A 12,399-nucleotide genomic window follows, 5' to 3' on the forward strand; every position below is an offset into this window, starting at 1 on the left:
TTGTCTTCACTTTACTTGGCCTTTTCTGTTTCTTTTTTGTTCTTAATTTTTGTTGTTTCTCTGTAGCAGCCACCTGAATGCTTGTTCCTTGTGGCACAAAACTTCAGACTTTGGTGACAAAATGCAGGCAAATGATAGCATGTATGAGGCACACCCCACAAAACACTGAGAACCCCAGATGACCTCTCAAGAGAGAAATCAGAGAGTGGAGGGTAGGACAAAGCCCCAGAGGAGGACATACCAAGGAGCTAGTAAGCCTCAGGGCCCCTCACTTGCACCAGCCCCTTCCAAGGCCATGTGCTTGGGCATTCATGCTTATATGTTACTTTTCTTAAAGAGGGTCCTGAAAACTGTGCAAGCCTCAGGTCCCACAAAACATTACCCAGCCAGCCCTGCGTGGCCCCATTGTGTTTGCAGCCATCTGATTTCCACTCTTCCAGTGTTTGCTCAGTCACCTGGGATGAGGACTGCCCCACTCCTGGCCACCTAGCTCAACTCCTTCCACATATGGCGCTGAACAAACCAACTTCAACCAATTTCTCAATGTCTCTCTTTCTCCCACACCACAAACACACACAAACACACACACACTCAGTTCTTCCAAAGAGAAAGCCTGTCTGCCATCAAACCCCTCTGAGACACAGAGGCTTCCAAAGGGTTAGCTGACTTGGAAGAACATTTCAGATGTGTAATCTGCTACCTGGGTGCTCCAAAATCCTGGAGTCAGCCCTGGGATGCTGGAGCAGAGTCTTCAGGCCCCTCAGAGTGGGCTGACCTCTGTGAGCTCCCGGAGTCAGGGTTCAGGTGATTCTCAAGGCCTCAGAATCCTGTGTGCACAGCCGAGTGCTGTAGCTGCTGGTCCCCACTGCTCTCACGGTCCCCACCTCAGCATCCACACCAAGCAGCTCGCATCCCCAGTGCTGGCTCTTACCTGTGATGTCATATCGGCTCTTGGGGTCACCGCTCTTGGGCACGGTGACCTCGGCCACCTCTTGCCCTGTCAGTGGGCCGTACTGCAACTTGTAGTAGTCCACCTCGGTCGGGGGGTTCTCCCATTCCACATCAAGGGAGTTTTCCGTCTCATCCGTCACCCAGGCAGTGCCAGGCACAGCAAGATCTAGTGCAGGGGTCAGGAAGGGCAAGAGAAAGCGGTGAAGACGAGGGCCCCCCATCTGTAACAGGCCGTTGGCCACCAGGTCAGCTCCCATTCTTGACACTCTGAATGCAGGCTGCAGCCCCAGGACCTGTCCTTAAAATGTGTCCTAGAACTGCCAAAGCAGCACGTAACTGTTGGTTTTCACACTGTTCATGGAGAACAGACTGTCTTCTAGGAAAACTTCTTCCCTATCCCAGCCCATCAAATGCCAAGCCCTCCCCGTCCACGTTGCCATGGCCAAGCTCTGACCCTCAACTCTGAGGCCAGTCATCAACACACTCGGCGTTGGGGGCAGTCACACTGCTCTGAACCGAACATTCACCCTTTAGCTCTTCAGAGACGCAGCCCCATGACAAGACTCTCAAGGCCATGTAGAGTTTGGGAAATATATTTCAAATTTTCTGGAATGCAACACTGGTAATACAACCAGCTCCTTCTTCAGTCTCCCAGATTACAGTTGCTTCCCCTTCTCTCAAATTCTCCTGTAAGATTTACCCCTAGGCAAAACTGTAAAGTAGCAGAATTTTAACTTGACCCTTTGAAGGACTCTTCCTGTACCTTCTACCAAATTTTAGCACCTCTCCCAGGTACCTGATATCCGCAACTGCTCTACCTATTGATCCTGTGAAGGAAGAAAGTAACTGTGCATAATTCTTCTTGCCCTGCTGGCTCAGTCAGTAAAGAATCCACTTGCAATGCAGGAGTTCAGTAGTTGTTAAAAGTCATATCCAATTCTTTGCAACCCCATGAACTATAGCCCATCAGGCTCCTCTGGCCATGGGATTTTCCAGCCAAGAATACTGCAGTGGATGGCCATTTCCTTCTCCAATGCAATGCAGAAGACTGGAGTTCAATCCCTGGGTTGGGAAGATCCCCTGGAGAAGGAAATGGGACACCCACTCCAGTATTCTTGCCTGGGAAATTCCATGGACAGAGGAGCTACGCAGGTTACAGTCCATGGGGTTGCAAGAGTTGGACACGACTGAGCAACTAAACCATACCACTGCCACACAAAGTATTAATGGCTAAATGTTCACCCATCCACTCAGAAGAAAATGAAAATATGATGCCTGTTACCAAGGAACGGATCGCTGGTGTGGCTCTGTGGGAAGGACGTTCGGGTGCTGGTGTTGGAGAGGGGTCTGGGGTCTCTGGGATTGCTTTGAATTCCAATGGCCACCTCCCAGGCCAGTGTCGCCTGGCCTGAAGTTTGAAACAGGAAAGACAAGCCCCAGACTCTCAGCCTCACCCCTCTTCCTCACCTCCTGCACCTTGGTTCTGAAGGTGTTCCCACCAGGCTGACTGACCCTTTGTCAAGGACACAGATCAGAGAATTTGTGCATCAGTCAAGGGGTGAACTCTCAAGGCCTGTGGCTCTGAATATTTCTGAATCTCTCTGTTATGGATAAAGAGCTTCACGGAGACTTTTCCCTGAAGCACTCCCTCCTAAGCTCTGCCTTTCACCCGCCAGCCTCCAGGTTCTTCCCTCAAAGATGGCAATTCCTTGAGGGAACAACAGGTCATTAGGTGAATAATGAAAACGACCCAAGGGTTACAGAAGGGGCACTACGCGGCTCACAAGTGAAAAAGCAGGAACTTCATGAAAAAGTGCAAGGTGAGCATGGGGATTAGTGTCTCTCAGGCTGCGGTTCCCCAGAGGAACAAACCAGAAAGGGTTTCACTTGAATTGGATTAGACGACTTTGCAGGATTTTACAAGTCCCCAGGGCAAGAAACTAGGAGTGGTTGCTGAGACTTTCAGAACTGATGTCTCTGCTCTTCATTGAGAGACTGTGGGCACTGTCCTGGCTGAAGACAGGGGCAGTCAGACAAAAACCGAAAGAGAAAAGCAGCCCAATAGCGGGGAGCTGGCTTCACTCTCACAGGTAGACCTCTGTGTTCTCCCATTGAACATACACAGTTTCACAGGGACTTCCCTGGTGGTTCAGTGGGTAAAAACTCTGTGCTCCCAATGCAGGGCCCAGGTTCCATCCCTTGTCGGGAAACTAGATCCCACATGCATGCCACAACGAAGATCCTTAGTGCCACAATCAAGACCGGAGCAGCTTAAATAAATAAACACAATTTCACAGGACGTCAGCAGCAGACAAATTAAGATGAAACATGACCATTCCAAGATCATATCTGCACACAGGCAAAACATGAACCAAACATTGTCCAAATCACAAAAATGACTAAACATCCTCCCTCCTGACTCGTATGAGTGACTACTCCCCCTCCTTTTTTTTTTAAACCAATGATAGCTTTAGCCTCCCTCTAGTCTGCCCTCTTTCTAGATAAGATTCACTAAGATACCAATCACAGGATTATCCCCAGTTCATGACAGTATGCAATCGAAAGTAAATCCCTGCTTCCCCAACCCTTCTCTCAGATCACCTAACACAAGTCCAAACCCTACACCAGACCCCTCAAACACTGTCTTCCTGAGACACCCGTGGTCCCTCATTGTGTGCGTTCCCGTGAGGCAACAATCAATAAACCCAATTTGTTCAACTACAGGGGTGATCTGAGAAGTCTTTGGCTAGAGGGCATTGACGATGGCAATAACAAACTGTCTTCCCAAAGAGGATAAGTCCTTCACACTCTTTCAAACACTGAGCTACCCCATTCCTTTTCTATTCTTACCACAAAAATGGACAGGCAGCCAGATATTTCTGCAAAGACACTACATTCCAAAGGCCCATCTACCTGGATCTCCCTGGACTTTCCTTGAGAGTTTAGGGAAAAATTGAGGCAGCTCATTTTTATCACACCTAGAACAGTGCCTTTTTATTTTTTTAAAGTCACTCAGTCATGTCCGACTCTTTGCAAAACCCATGGACTATGGACCCTAGACTCCATGGAGTTCTCCAGACCAGAATACTGGAATGGGTAGACTTTCCCTTCTCCAGGCGATCTTCCCAAACCAGGGATCAAACCTAGGTCTCCCACACTGCAGGCAGATTCTTTACCAGTTGAGCCACAAGGGAAGCCCAGGACAGTGCCTGGCAATGTTCAAATAAACGTTCAAGTAAATGGTCAATAAAGTATGTTGAGAAAAGGAATGAATTTGAATCATTCAAACAGCTAGGTTTCTCTGAACCCTTGAAGATCTAGGCTGTCTCAGGTACTTTCATAGGAATGAATAATTTCTAAAGAATAAGTAGTGATGCTTGTCCTTCCAAACATCTTGGTAGCATTTAGTGGTGCCCTAGAGATTCTGTTCCTCCAGATCCATCTGCCTTCCTGTTCTGTATCCCAGATTATGACCTCTATGAAATGTATTAGCAGGGTTCCCTGGCCCTCTGATTTCTGGTCATGTGTAGCCAGTGAGAGTCACCAAAAGACCAGAGGGCAGGAGAGAGAGTTTGGGCAACTGTTCTCCTTCACTGCCTCGTGATGAGGACACAGTGGACTGTCTGCGTTCCTCTACCAAAGGCACTTCATCAGGCAGCCATCTCCTAAAGCTCTTTCTGGGTCCCAGTACCAACTTCCATCCCCTGCCCCTTCAGACTGGGGTGGATCCCCACTGATGCTAGTCCTGGAGTATTTCATCATCCAAACCATACCTATACCTTTATAAATAACCTCTTCACTAAACTTTCTAAGCTACCCCATTTGTTCCCTCTCTTTACTGCTGAGATGAATCTAATTGATACAAGTGGCTTCAGCAGACCCCCAATCATAGTAACTTGACCTTGTTCAGAGGCTCAGTGAGGGCATGGCGATGCAGGTGTCCTCCATGGCTGCTTGTACATGGGTACCAGGGCAACCAGAGAAGACTCGTGAGAGCCCCTCGGACAGCAAGGAGATCAGACCAGTCAATCCTAAAGGAAATCAACCCTGAATATTTGTTGGAAGGGCTGATGCTGAAGCTGAAGCTCCAATACTCTGGCCACCTGATGCGAAAAGCTGACTCACTGGAAAAGACCCTGACACTGGGAAAGATTGAGGGCAGGAGGAGAAGAGGATGACAGAGGATGGGACAGTTGGATGGCATCATTGATTCAATGGACATGAACTTGAGCAAACTCTGGTAGATGGTGAAGGACAGGGAAGCCTGGTGCGCTACAGTCCATGGGATTGCTAAGAGTCAGACTCAACTAAGCAACTGATGAATAACAATCTCAGGGAATGAAGAATAGCCTGTAATTCCCAATCCAGCAGGCTCCATCACTAGCTTGGCGGACCCAATAATCAAGGAGCAGAGAGAGGGGAATAAGAATGGAGACTTTTCTTCAGAACCTAGGATTGCAACAGCTGTGTTTTTCAAACCCCAAACCAAAGCGATGGCCTGAGTAGTAGAAGGGCACTTGTGGAGACAAAGGAAGAAGCTGTATAGAGCAGGACCTTTCCTGGGAAACCTGGCTGCTTCCTCACCTGTGGTAGCCAGTAGATGCTGTGGGCTGCTGGAAATCTCTTTCTTCACGTTGCGCAGGGTCACGATGTACTTGGTTCCAGGCAGCAAACCAAGAATCTCGTAGATGTGCTGCTCCTTGGGCACTTTGATCTGCTTCACAGAGAGTTCCTTCCCCAGCGGGTAGTAGCTGAGGAGGTAGTGGTCTACCTGGCTGGAGGGCTCCCAGCTCACCAGCAGGGAATCCTCCGTGCTCTTGAGCAGCTGCAGTCCCTGGGGGGCGACCACTGCACACAGAACAGGAACAGGGGTGGAGACAGTGAGGAAACAGGGGTGGCGATCCATAGCCAAAACATATTCCTTGAGCACCTACTTTACATTGGGTTGGCCAAATCATAGTGTATGGAAAAACCCAAATGAACTTTTTGGCTAATCCACTGCTTAACACTATGATGGTGGATGTGGAGGATACACAGCCTAGGTAAGGCAACATGGTGGACCCCCCCCCAGAAGTTATTATCTGGTTAAGAGTTAATATTGACCCTGCTATGTCGCCAGTGATGTTCCAAGTCTTAGTTCAAAACCGTCCAACCTATGCCTTTAACAGGAATTAACATTAATCTTTAAATGGTCCAGAGATGAGAAAGCAAGCTACAAAAAACAAAAAAAAAAAAGAGAGAGAGAGAGAGAGAACCAACTGGGACCAAGATGGTGAATCTGACCTCCAATAGACCCTGAGTCTCACTCTACCCTGATTTTACTATATTGGCATATTAAATAACATGCCTACCAGCAGCCTTGACTGGGACATTAGGAGTCAAAAAAATAATTAAAAGAGTGGCATCCCACTCCTTTGAAAAAGCACTGCTCCTTCTCAGGTACACTAATGCACACACCTCCCCATCATTAACCCCACTCCTCCTTCCTTTGTTTTTACTCTTTAAAATTAAATCTCTCTTGTTAGGTGGGGCAGAAGTTGATCTGTGCACTTAGTTCCCGCTTTTCCATTCTTCGATCACTGAATAAAGCTTGTGCTATAGGGATCTCAGCTTAAATTTTGTTATTGGCAGCTAGAACCGCAACTCTCCCCCAGCCAGGCAGAGAGGCTCAGCAGGGCCAGGGCCTGAGCAGGGTCTACAAGACTTCATTCAGTAACACCTACACACACACACGCACACACGCATGCACACACACATACTAGATCACCTAAGATTCAGTTCAGTTCAGTTCAGTTCAGTCGCTCAGTCATGTCCGACTCTCCGCGACCCCATGAATTGGTCCTCAAACCAGTGGCATCAGCATGGCCTTGGAACTTGTTCGAAATGCAAGTTCTTGGGGCCCTACCTCTGACCTGCTGAATCAGAACCTCTGAGAGGGACCCAGGAATCTGTATTTTCACATGCTCTCCAGGGGATTCTGGTGCAGACTAAATAAAGGTGGGGTGCCCCACTTAGGACAAAATGTAAACTGATGGGTGCCTGGACCGTGGGGGCCGGGTCAGAAGAGAGGCGGGCCCAGGCGCGTCTCCGCTCTCACCCTGGGCGCAGTCGAGGCCGGTGAAGCCCTCCTCGCAGTAACACTCGCCCGTGTCGCAGAAGCCGTGGCCGCTGCAGTCGCCGGGGCAGCGCCGCTCGCTGCAGTCCTCCGACGTGAAGTCCTCGTGGCACTGGCAGACGCCACGCACGCATGCGCCGTGCCCGCTGCAGTTCTCGGGGCAGGCGGGGTAGGCGCAGTCGGCGCCCACGTAGGGCGGCTCGCACACGCAGCGGCCGTCCACGCAGCGCCCATGGCCGCTGCAGGCGCCGGGGCAGGCGAGCCGCTCGCAGTTGGCGCCCTCCCAGCCATGCTCGCAGTGGCAGCTGCACGTGTCCAGGGAGAAGGTCCCGTGGCCACTGCAGTGGCGGCTCAGACCTGCCGGAGAGAAAGGAGGAACAGTCGGCGTAGGCTGAAGGGCTTGTGAATGGGGACTCCATCCCTGAGGACCCTGAGAGCAGACGATTTCAGGATTCTGCAAGACTCCTTCTGTAGAGGAGGGTAGGGTCTATAGGAAGACTAGGAGCCTGCCTTTTCCACCGTGGGCCAGAACCTGTGAAATCTATACTTTTTACCTGAAAAGTCACAGGGACCACCCTAACCTTTCCCTTTCCATCCCAAGCGCTCCTGTGACTTCACTTGGTTCCCCACCACCACCACCCCGTAAATGAAGCTAATTATTTAGTACCTTTCTATGAAAGCACCTAAAATGCTCCAACCCGGGTATCAGTGGGTCAGCTTATACTAAGGGGCAGAGCTCCTGGCGTGGGCAGGAGAGAGTTAGGCTGGGTGGACGTTTGTCTTGATTGGAGGAGCTGGACCTAGCAAGTCTGAGTCCTTAGGAAATGAGCTGAAGTTGAAGCCTGAAAGGTGGACCTGCAGAAGCTGTAAAACAGCCCGGTCACATTATGGGGATAACAGATGGGAGAAGGGTTAACCAGGCTCCCTTCTCTAATCCCAGACAGCAAGAGGCAGTTGGAGGGTGGGCCAGTCCTCCTGGTCTGCTCACCAGCCCCAGCTCCTGATTCCCAGAACACCCTCTTTCCTTCCTAAAAACTTTTGACGTTCAGGCTGCTCAGGGGCAGTTTCATGCTCTTTTATTGCCATTTTATTCCCCCGCAGCATCCTCCGTGTCTAGTTCTGCGTCTGGCCTATAGGAGGCGCTCTTAATGGTAGCAATTTCTTCTAGCCTTAAAATGTATGCCAAAGTATCACTGATGATTATTCTTTGGAAAATAATATGAGCAGTTTATGTTAAAAGAGAATGTGGTGATGGAAGTGCTCACTATTTGTAAAGTCAAATTGTAGTACTTTATTACTAACAAAAGAACTGTTTGCTGAATAATGGGCCAAGAAATCTTCTGTACATCATCTATACTAGCTGATAGAACTCTCTCCAATGGACAGTTGAGGAAATGAGGAATTTGCCCAAAGTCACACACTAAAGAATGGCAAAACTGAGATTTGTACCCAATCCTGTCTAGCTCCACGCCATTGGTCTTCTTTCCGCTCCAACCTGTCACTTTCCGTTATAAAGGGAAATAGAGGTTGGATCCACAGGTAAAACTGCACCCAGAAGCATTCTCTTCTGAAAGCACTGACCCAAGAGTCCAGACTCACTTTAAGAGTTGCTGGTCCCTCCCTGCTCAGGCTTGAAGATAACCCCTAGAGCTAGTACCAGTGATGACATCCCCGTTAGAGAAAACCCAGAGTGAGAGGCAGGGTGCTCACAAGCCTGGTAGAACACCTGGAGGTGCTCATTCAGAGTTTGTTGAATGAATACCAGGTGGTACGCTTACCAGCTGCTCCCGGGCAGCAGCGCTGGGCACTACACCGCTCCTTCACCTCCGCCATCTCGTCCTCCAGCTTCTTCACCCGGGCTAGGAGGTCCCGCACACTGCCTGCCAGCTCACAGTCCTTCTGTGGCGTCTGCAGGCGGATGTTGTGCCTGAAGACGATATTCTGTTCCTCGGTCTCCTCTGGGGCCAGGAGCGAGGTTCCATCACCATGAAGGGGCTGGGGGTCAGCCTCCACCTGGACCAAGGCGGACTTGGGCACGTCGATCTTGTAGGTATGACTGACGGTGACTTGTTGCTCCTCCTCGCTGCATCCAGAAGACTCAAGAGTGGCTGGAGCCGAGGTTGCCAAGAGCACAGAGCCCAACAGGAGCACCAGGGGGAAGCAGAACCTCCCCTGGAGACCCATCCTTGGGTGATGGGGAACTGATGCTCCTGGAAGCCTGCATCCAGAAGAACATGCAAAAGAAAGCCAGGGACATCTGCTGATGGAAATTGACCTTTTTAATGGATTCTAAGGGTCCACAGGAAGCTGAGAAACCAGCAGAAAAATTTCATCCTCTATCTCCTGAGGGTTTGAATTAGATTATTTTTTTTTGTTCCTTCTTCACGCATTGCACATTCGTGCCTGCTGCTTTGCTGACACTGTTCCTACTTCCTGGGAGGCCCTCGTCTTCATTTCTAATTCTGTATTTCACCTGAACTTTAATAATAAGAACAACTTCTTGAAGTCAGGGCATACTTTGTGCCAAGCTTTGCTCGCCCTAATCTATCCTGACAACCCCAACAATTGTAGCTGTACGTGGAACACAAGTTGTGTGCCAGGCACTATTCTAAACATTATACATTTATTATTTCATTCAATCGTCACAACAACCCTTCATGGAATGTATAGTTATCCCCATTTTAGAGATGGGGAAACTGAGGCACAGCTACCTCAAATGATTTGCCCACAGGCACACATGGCTGAGAGCGGCAGAATGTGAACCCGAGAAATTTGACACCAGAGTCCGTTCTGGTACCGTGACATCATGCTGCCTCGTGAAAATGAGGAGGTAGAGGCTCATGGAATAGAGTGTGTTGACCTGGGTACCACAGCCAGAAAGGGCAGAACCTGTTCTTAGCTCCCTAGGCCAGTATCCCACTCACCACCTCTGCCCACAGGCGAGCAAAAGAGCAGAATTTCTAATCAGAAATAACTTCTCCACAAAGTCTTCTCTCACACCCTGTCCCTCACCTCAGCTGGATATTAGCTCTCTGTCTGCTGAGCATTCAGAGCCGTGTATGGGTCCCTCTGAGCATCTCTTAGCAGTGATTCTTGTCTTGTAATTACTCTTGGATGCAACCTGTGTCCAAACAAGACTGTAAGCCTTTTAAGGCCAGGACCCAAAGTCAAGTCCTCTTGGGGACCACCCCCAAGACAGGAGCACAGAGCCCCACATGCTGAGGGGTTTAGCCAGCCTCCAACTCCTCTGGTGCTCAGGTGGTTTAGTAAGTCAGGCCACCTGGACCAGAGCTGGCTGTTAGGTTCCACCACCTCTGCCGCCCACAGAAGGTGCAGACCTCTGGCACCATCTGTGTGCAGGAGGACCCCACCTCTCCTGGGGCCTCTGGCCCCCATCTGGGGTGGCACATACTTGATCACTAACCAGCCGAGTCAAGGCAGATGCCAGGGACCTGGTTTGCACTTCACATTGACTCACAGGTACTCAGTCACCAACCACTACATCTCTCTGTCAAGCTGTCATTCAGACGCCAGTCTGCAGAGCTGCCTCCTGACAATGGACTCCTGTGACCAACTCAAGACTCACAAGCGTTTGTACTAGAGACCAGAGAAGTCAGCAAGCCTAGTCCTTTCCCCGTGGCTGTGTCCCAAGCAAGCTCAGGGTCTCCCTCTCTGTGTGCGAGGCAGCTCCTATGTACTGAAAGGACAAATGGAGCGGGTCCTAGGTGTCTATCCCTGTGAGTTCAGTTCAGTTCAGTCACTCAGTCCCATCTGACTCTTTGCGACCCTATGGGCTGCAGCACGCCAGGCTTCCCTGTCCATCACCAACTGAGCTTTAGCCTCCTCAGTTGTCAAGTGGGAATAGCAGTGAGTGCTTGACTGCATTGTATGTGGAAGGCACTTAGCACCATGCCAGGCACATGTGTGCATGCTCAGTTACTTCAGCTGTGTCTGACACTTCGTGACCCTACTGAGAGAGTCAATTCCTAGGTAGGCTGATAAGAAGTCTGGGGGTCCCCAAGGAGGAGGAAGGGGTCTGGAGTTCTCAAGGAGGAGAAAAGGACAAACTTTTTTTCTTTAAGCGCAGAACTGATGAATGCACAACAAAACAACTCATCTTGCTCAAGGATATGTTTTCCCTTAAATTCTGTATATAACAGTGTATCCTGCTTGAGGACATGTGTCTCCTTCTTGAGAACCTTCTGGCTAATCCTATCATCTTAAAATGTATATTGTGGGAGTGAATCTAGTAAGACCTTTACAACCTTGAGACATTCTTTTGATTTATTGCAATAACCAATTAAAAATTATATAGCTCCCTTGGAAGACCAGCAAGTGGGGCACTCTCCACCTCCCTTCTGATGTCTGTGTCAGAAGCTTTCTCTGTCCCTTGTTATACTTTAATAAAACTCTGCTACACAAAGGCTCTTGCGTGATCAAGCCTGGTGCCTGGTCCCGAAGCTAAATCTTCTTCGGAGATCATGAATCCGACATCATTCACCATAAGCTATCATACGAACTATAGCCCACCAGGCTCCCCTATCCATAGGGTTTCCCAGGCAAGAATACTGGAGTGGGTTGACATTCCCTCCTCCAGGGGATCTTCTAGACCTGGAGACTGAACCCACATCTCTTGGGTAGCAGGGGGATTCTTTACCCACTGAGCCACCTGAAAGCCCTGCCAAGCACATAGTAAGGCCTCAACAATTATTTTGAGGTTTTATTTTTAATCAGCTATTCAGTATGACTTCCTTTTTTCTCTTATCTCTTTTATTGGGAAGGGTGATATTGAAAAGAATATACAACATAAATTGAATAGTTCTAATGAACTGTTATGGGTTTCCCAGTAGCTCAGTGGCGGATTCTTTAATCCACCTGCCAATGCAGGAGACTCAGGAGACCCAGGTTTGATCCCTGGGTTAGGAAGATCCCCTGGAGGATGAAATGGCAACCCACTCCAGTATTCTTGCCTGGAGAATACTATGGACAGGGGAGCCTGACAGGTTACAGTCCTTGTGGTAACAAAGAGTCAGACATGAGTTAGCAACTTAACACACACACAATGAACTGTTTTAAAGGCATCAGTCAAGGAACCACCATCCAAATTAAGAACTAGAATACTGTGGACCTGGAAGGTATTATGCTTAGTGAAATGTCAAGCAGAGAAAAATAAATACTCTACATTTTCACTAATATGTGGAATCTTAAAAATAAATGAATAAATAAAAGATAAACAGACTCACAGATAGAGAAAATTAATGGTTATCAAAGAGGAATAAGGTGGGGGAGAGGCAAATAAAGTGAAGTGGATTAAGAGGTACATACTACTAGGT

At 49.1% G+C, this 12,399-nt stretch overlaps 1 protein-coding gene across 2 annotated transcripts in view; it reads right to left on the reverse strand.

Moving 5' to 3' along the window:
* TNN (tenascin N) overlaps positions 1–9,264 on the reverse strand; it is a 59,509-nt gene extending 50,245 nt beyond the window's left edge. For both annotated transcript variants that reach the window (XM_055418809.2, XM_088845035.1), the window contains exons 1-4: positions 8,845–9,264; positions 7,049–7,423; positions 5,536–5,799; positions 932–1,117 (exon numbers count right to left, since the gene is read on the reverse strand). In XM_055418809.2, coding sequence (XP_055274784.2) covers positions 932–1,117; positions 5,536–5,799; positions 7,049–7,423; positions 8,845–9,250 — 1,231 coding nt within the window. In that variant the 5' untranslated portion in view covers positions 9,251–9,264. The remainder of the gene's footprint in view (positions 1–931; positions 1,118–5,535; positions 5,800–7,048; positions 7,424–8,844) is intronic.
* Between the last annotated feature and the right edge of the window lie 3,135 nt (positions 9,265–12,399).

This window comes from Moschus berezovskii, chromosome 17, assembly GCF_049115385.1.
Source record: "Moschus berezovskii isolate FMDL1 chromosome 17, NW_MosBer_1.0, whole genome shotgun sequence".
NCBI lineage: Eukaryota > Metazoa > Chordata > Mammalia > Artiodactyla > Moschidae > Moschus > Moschus berezovskii.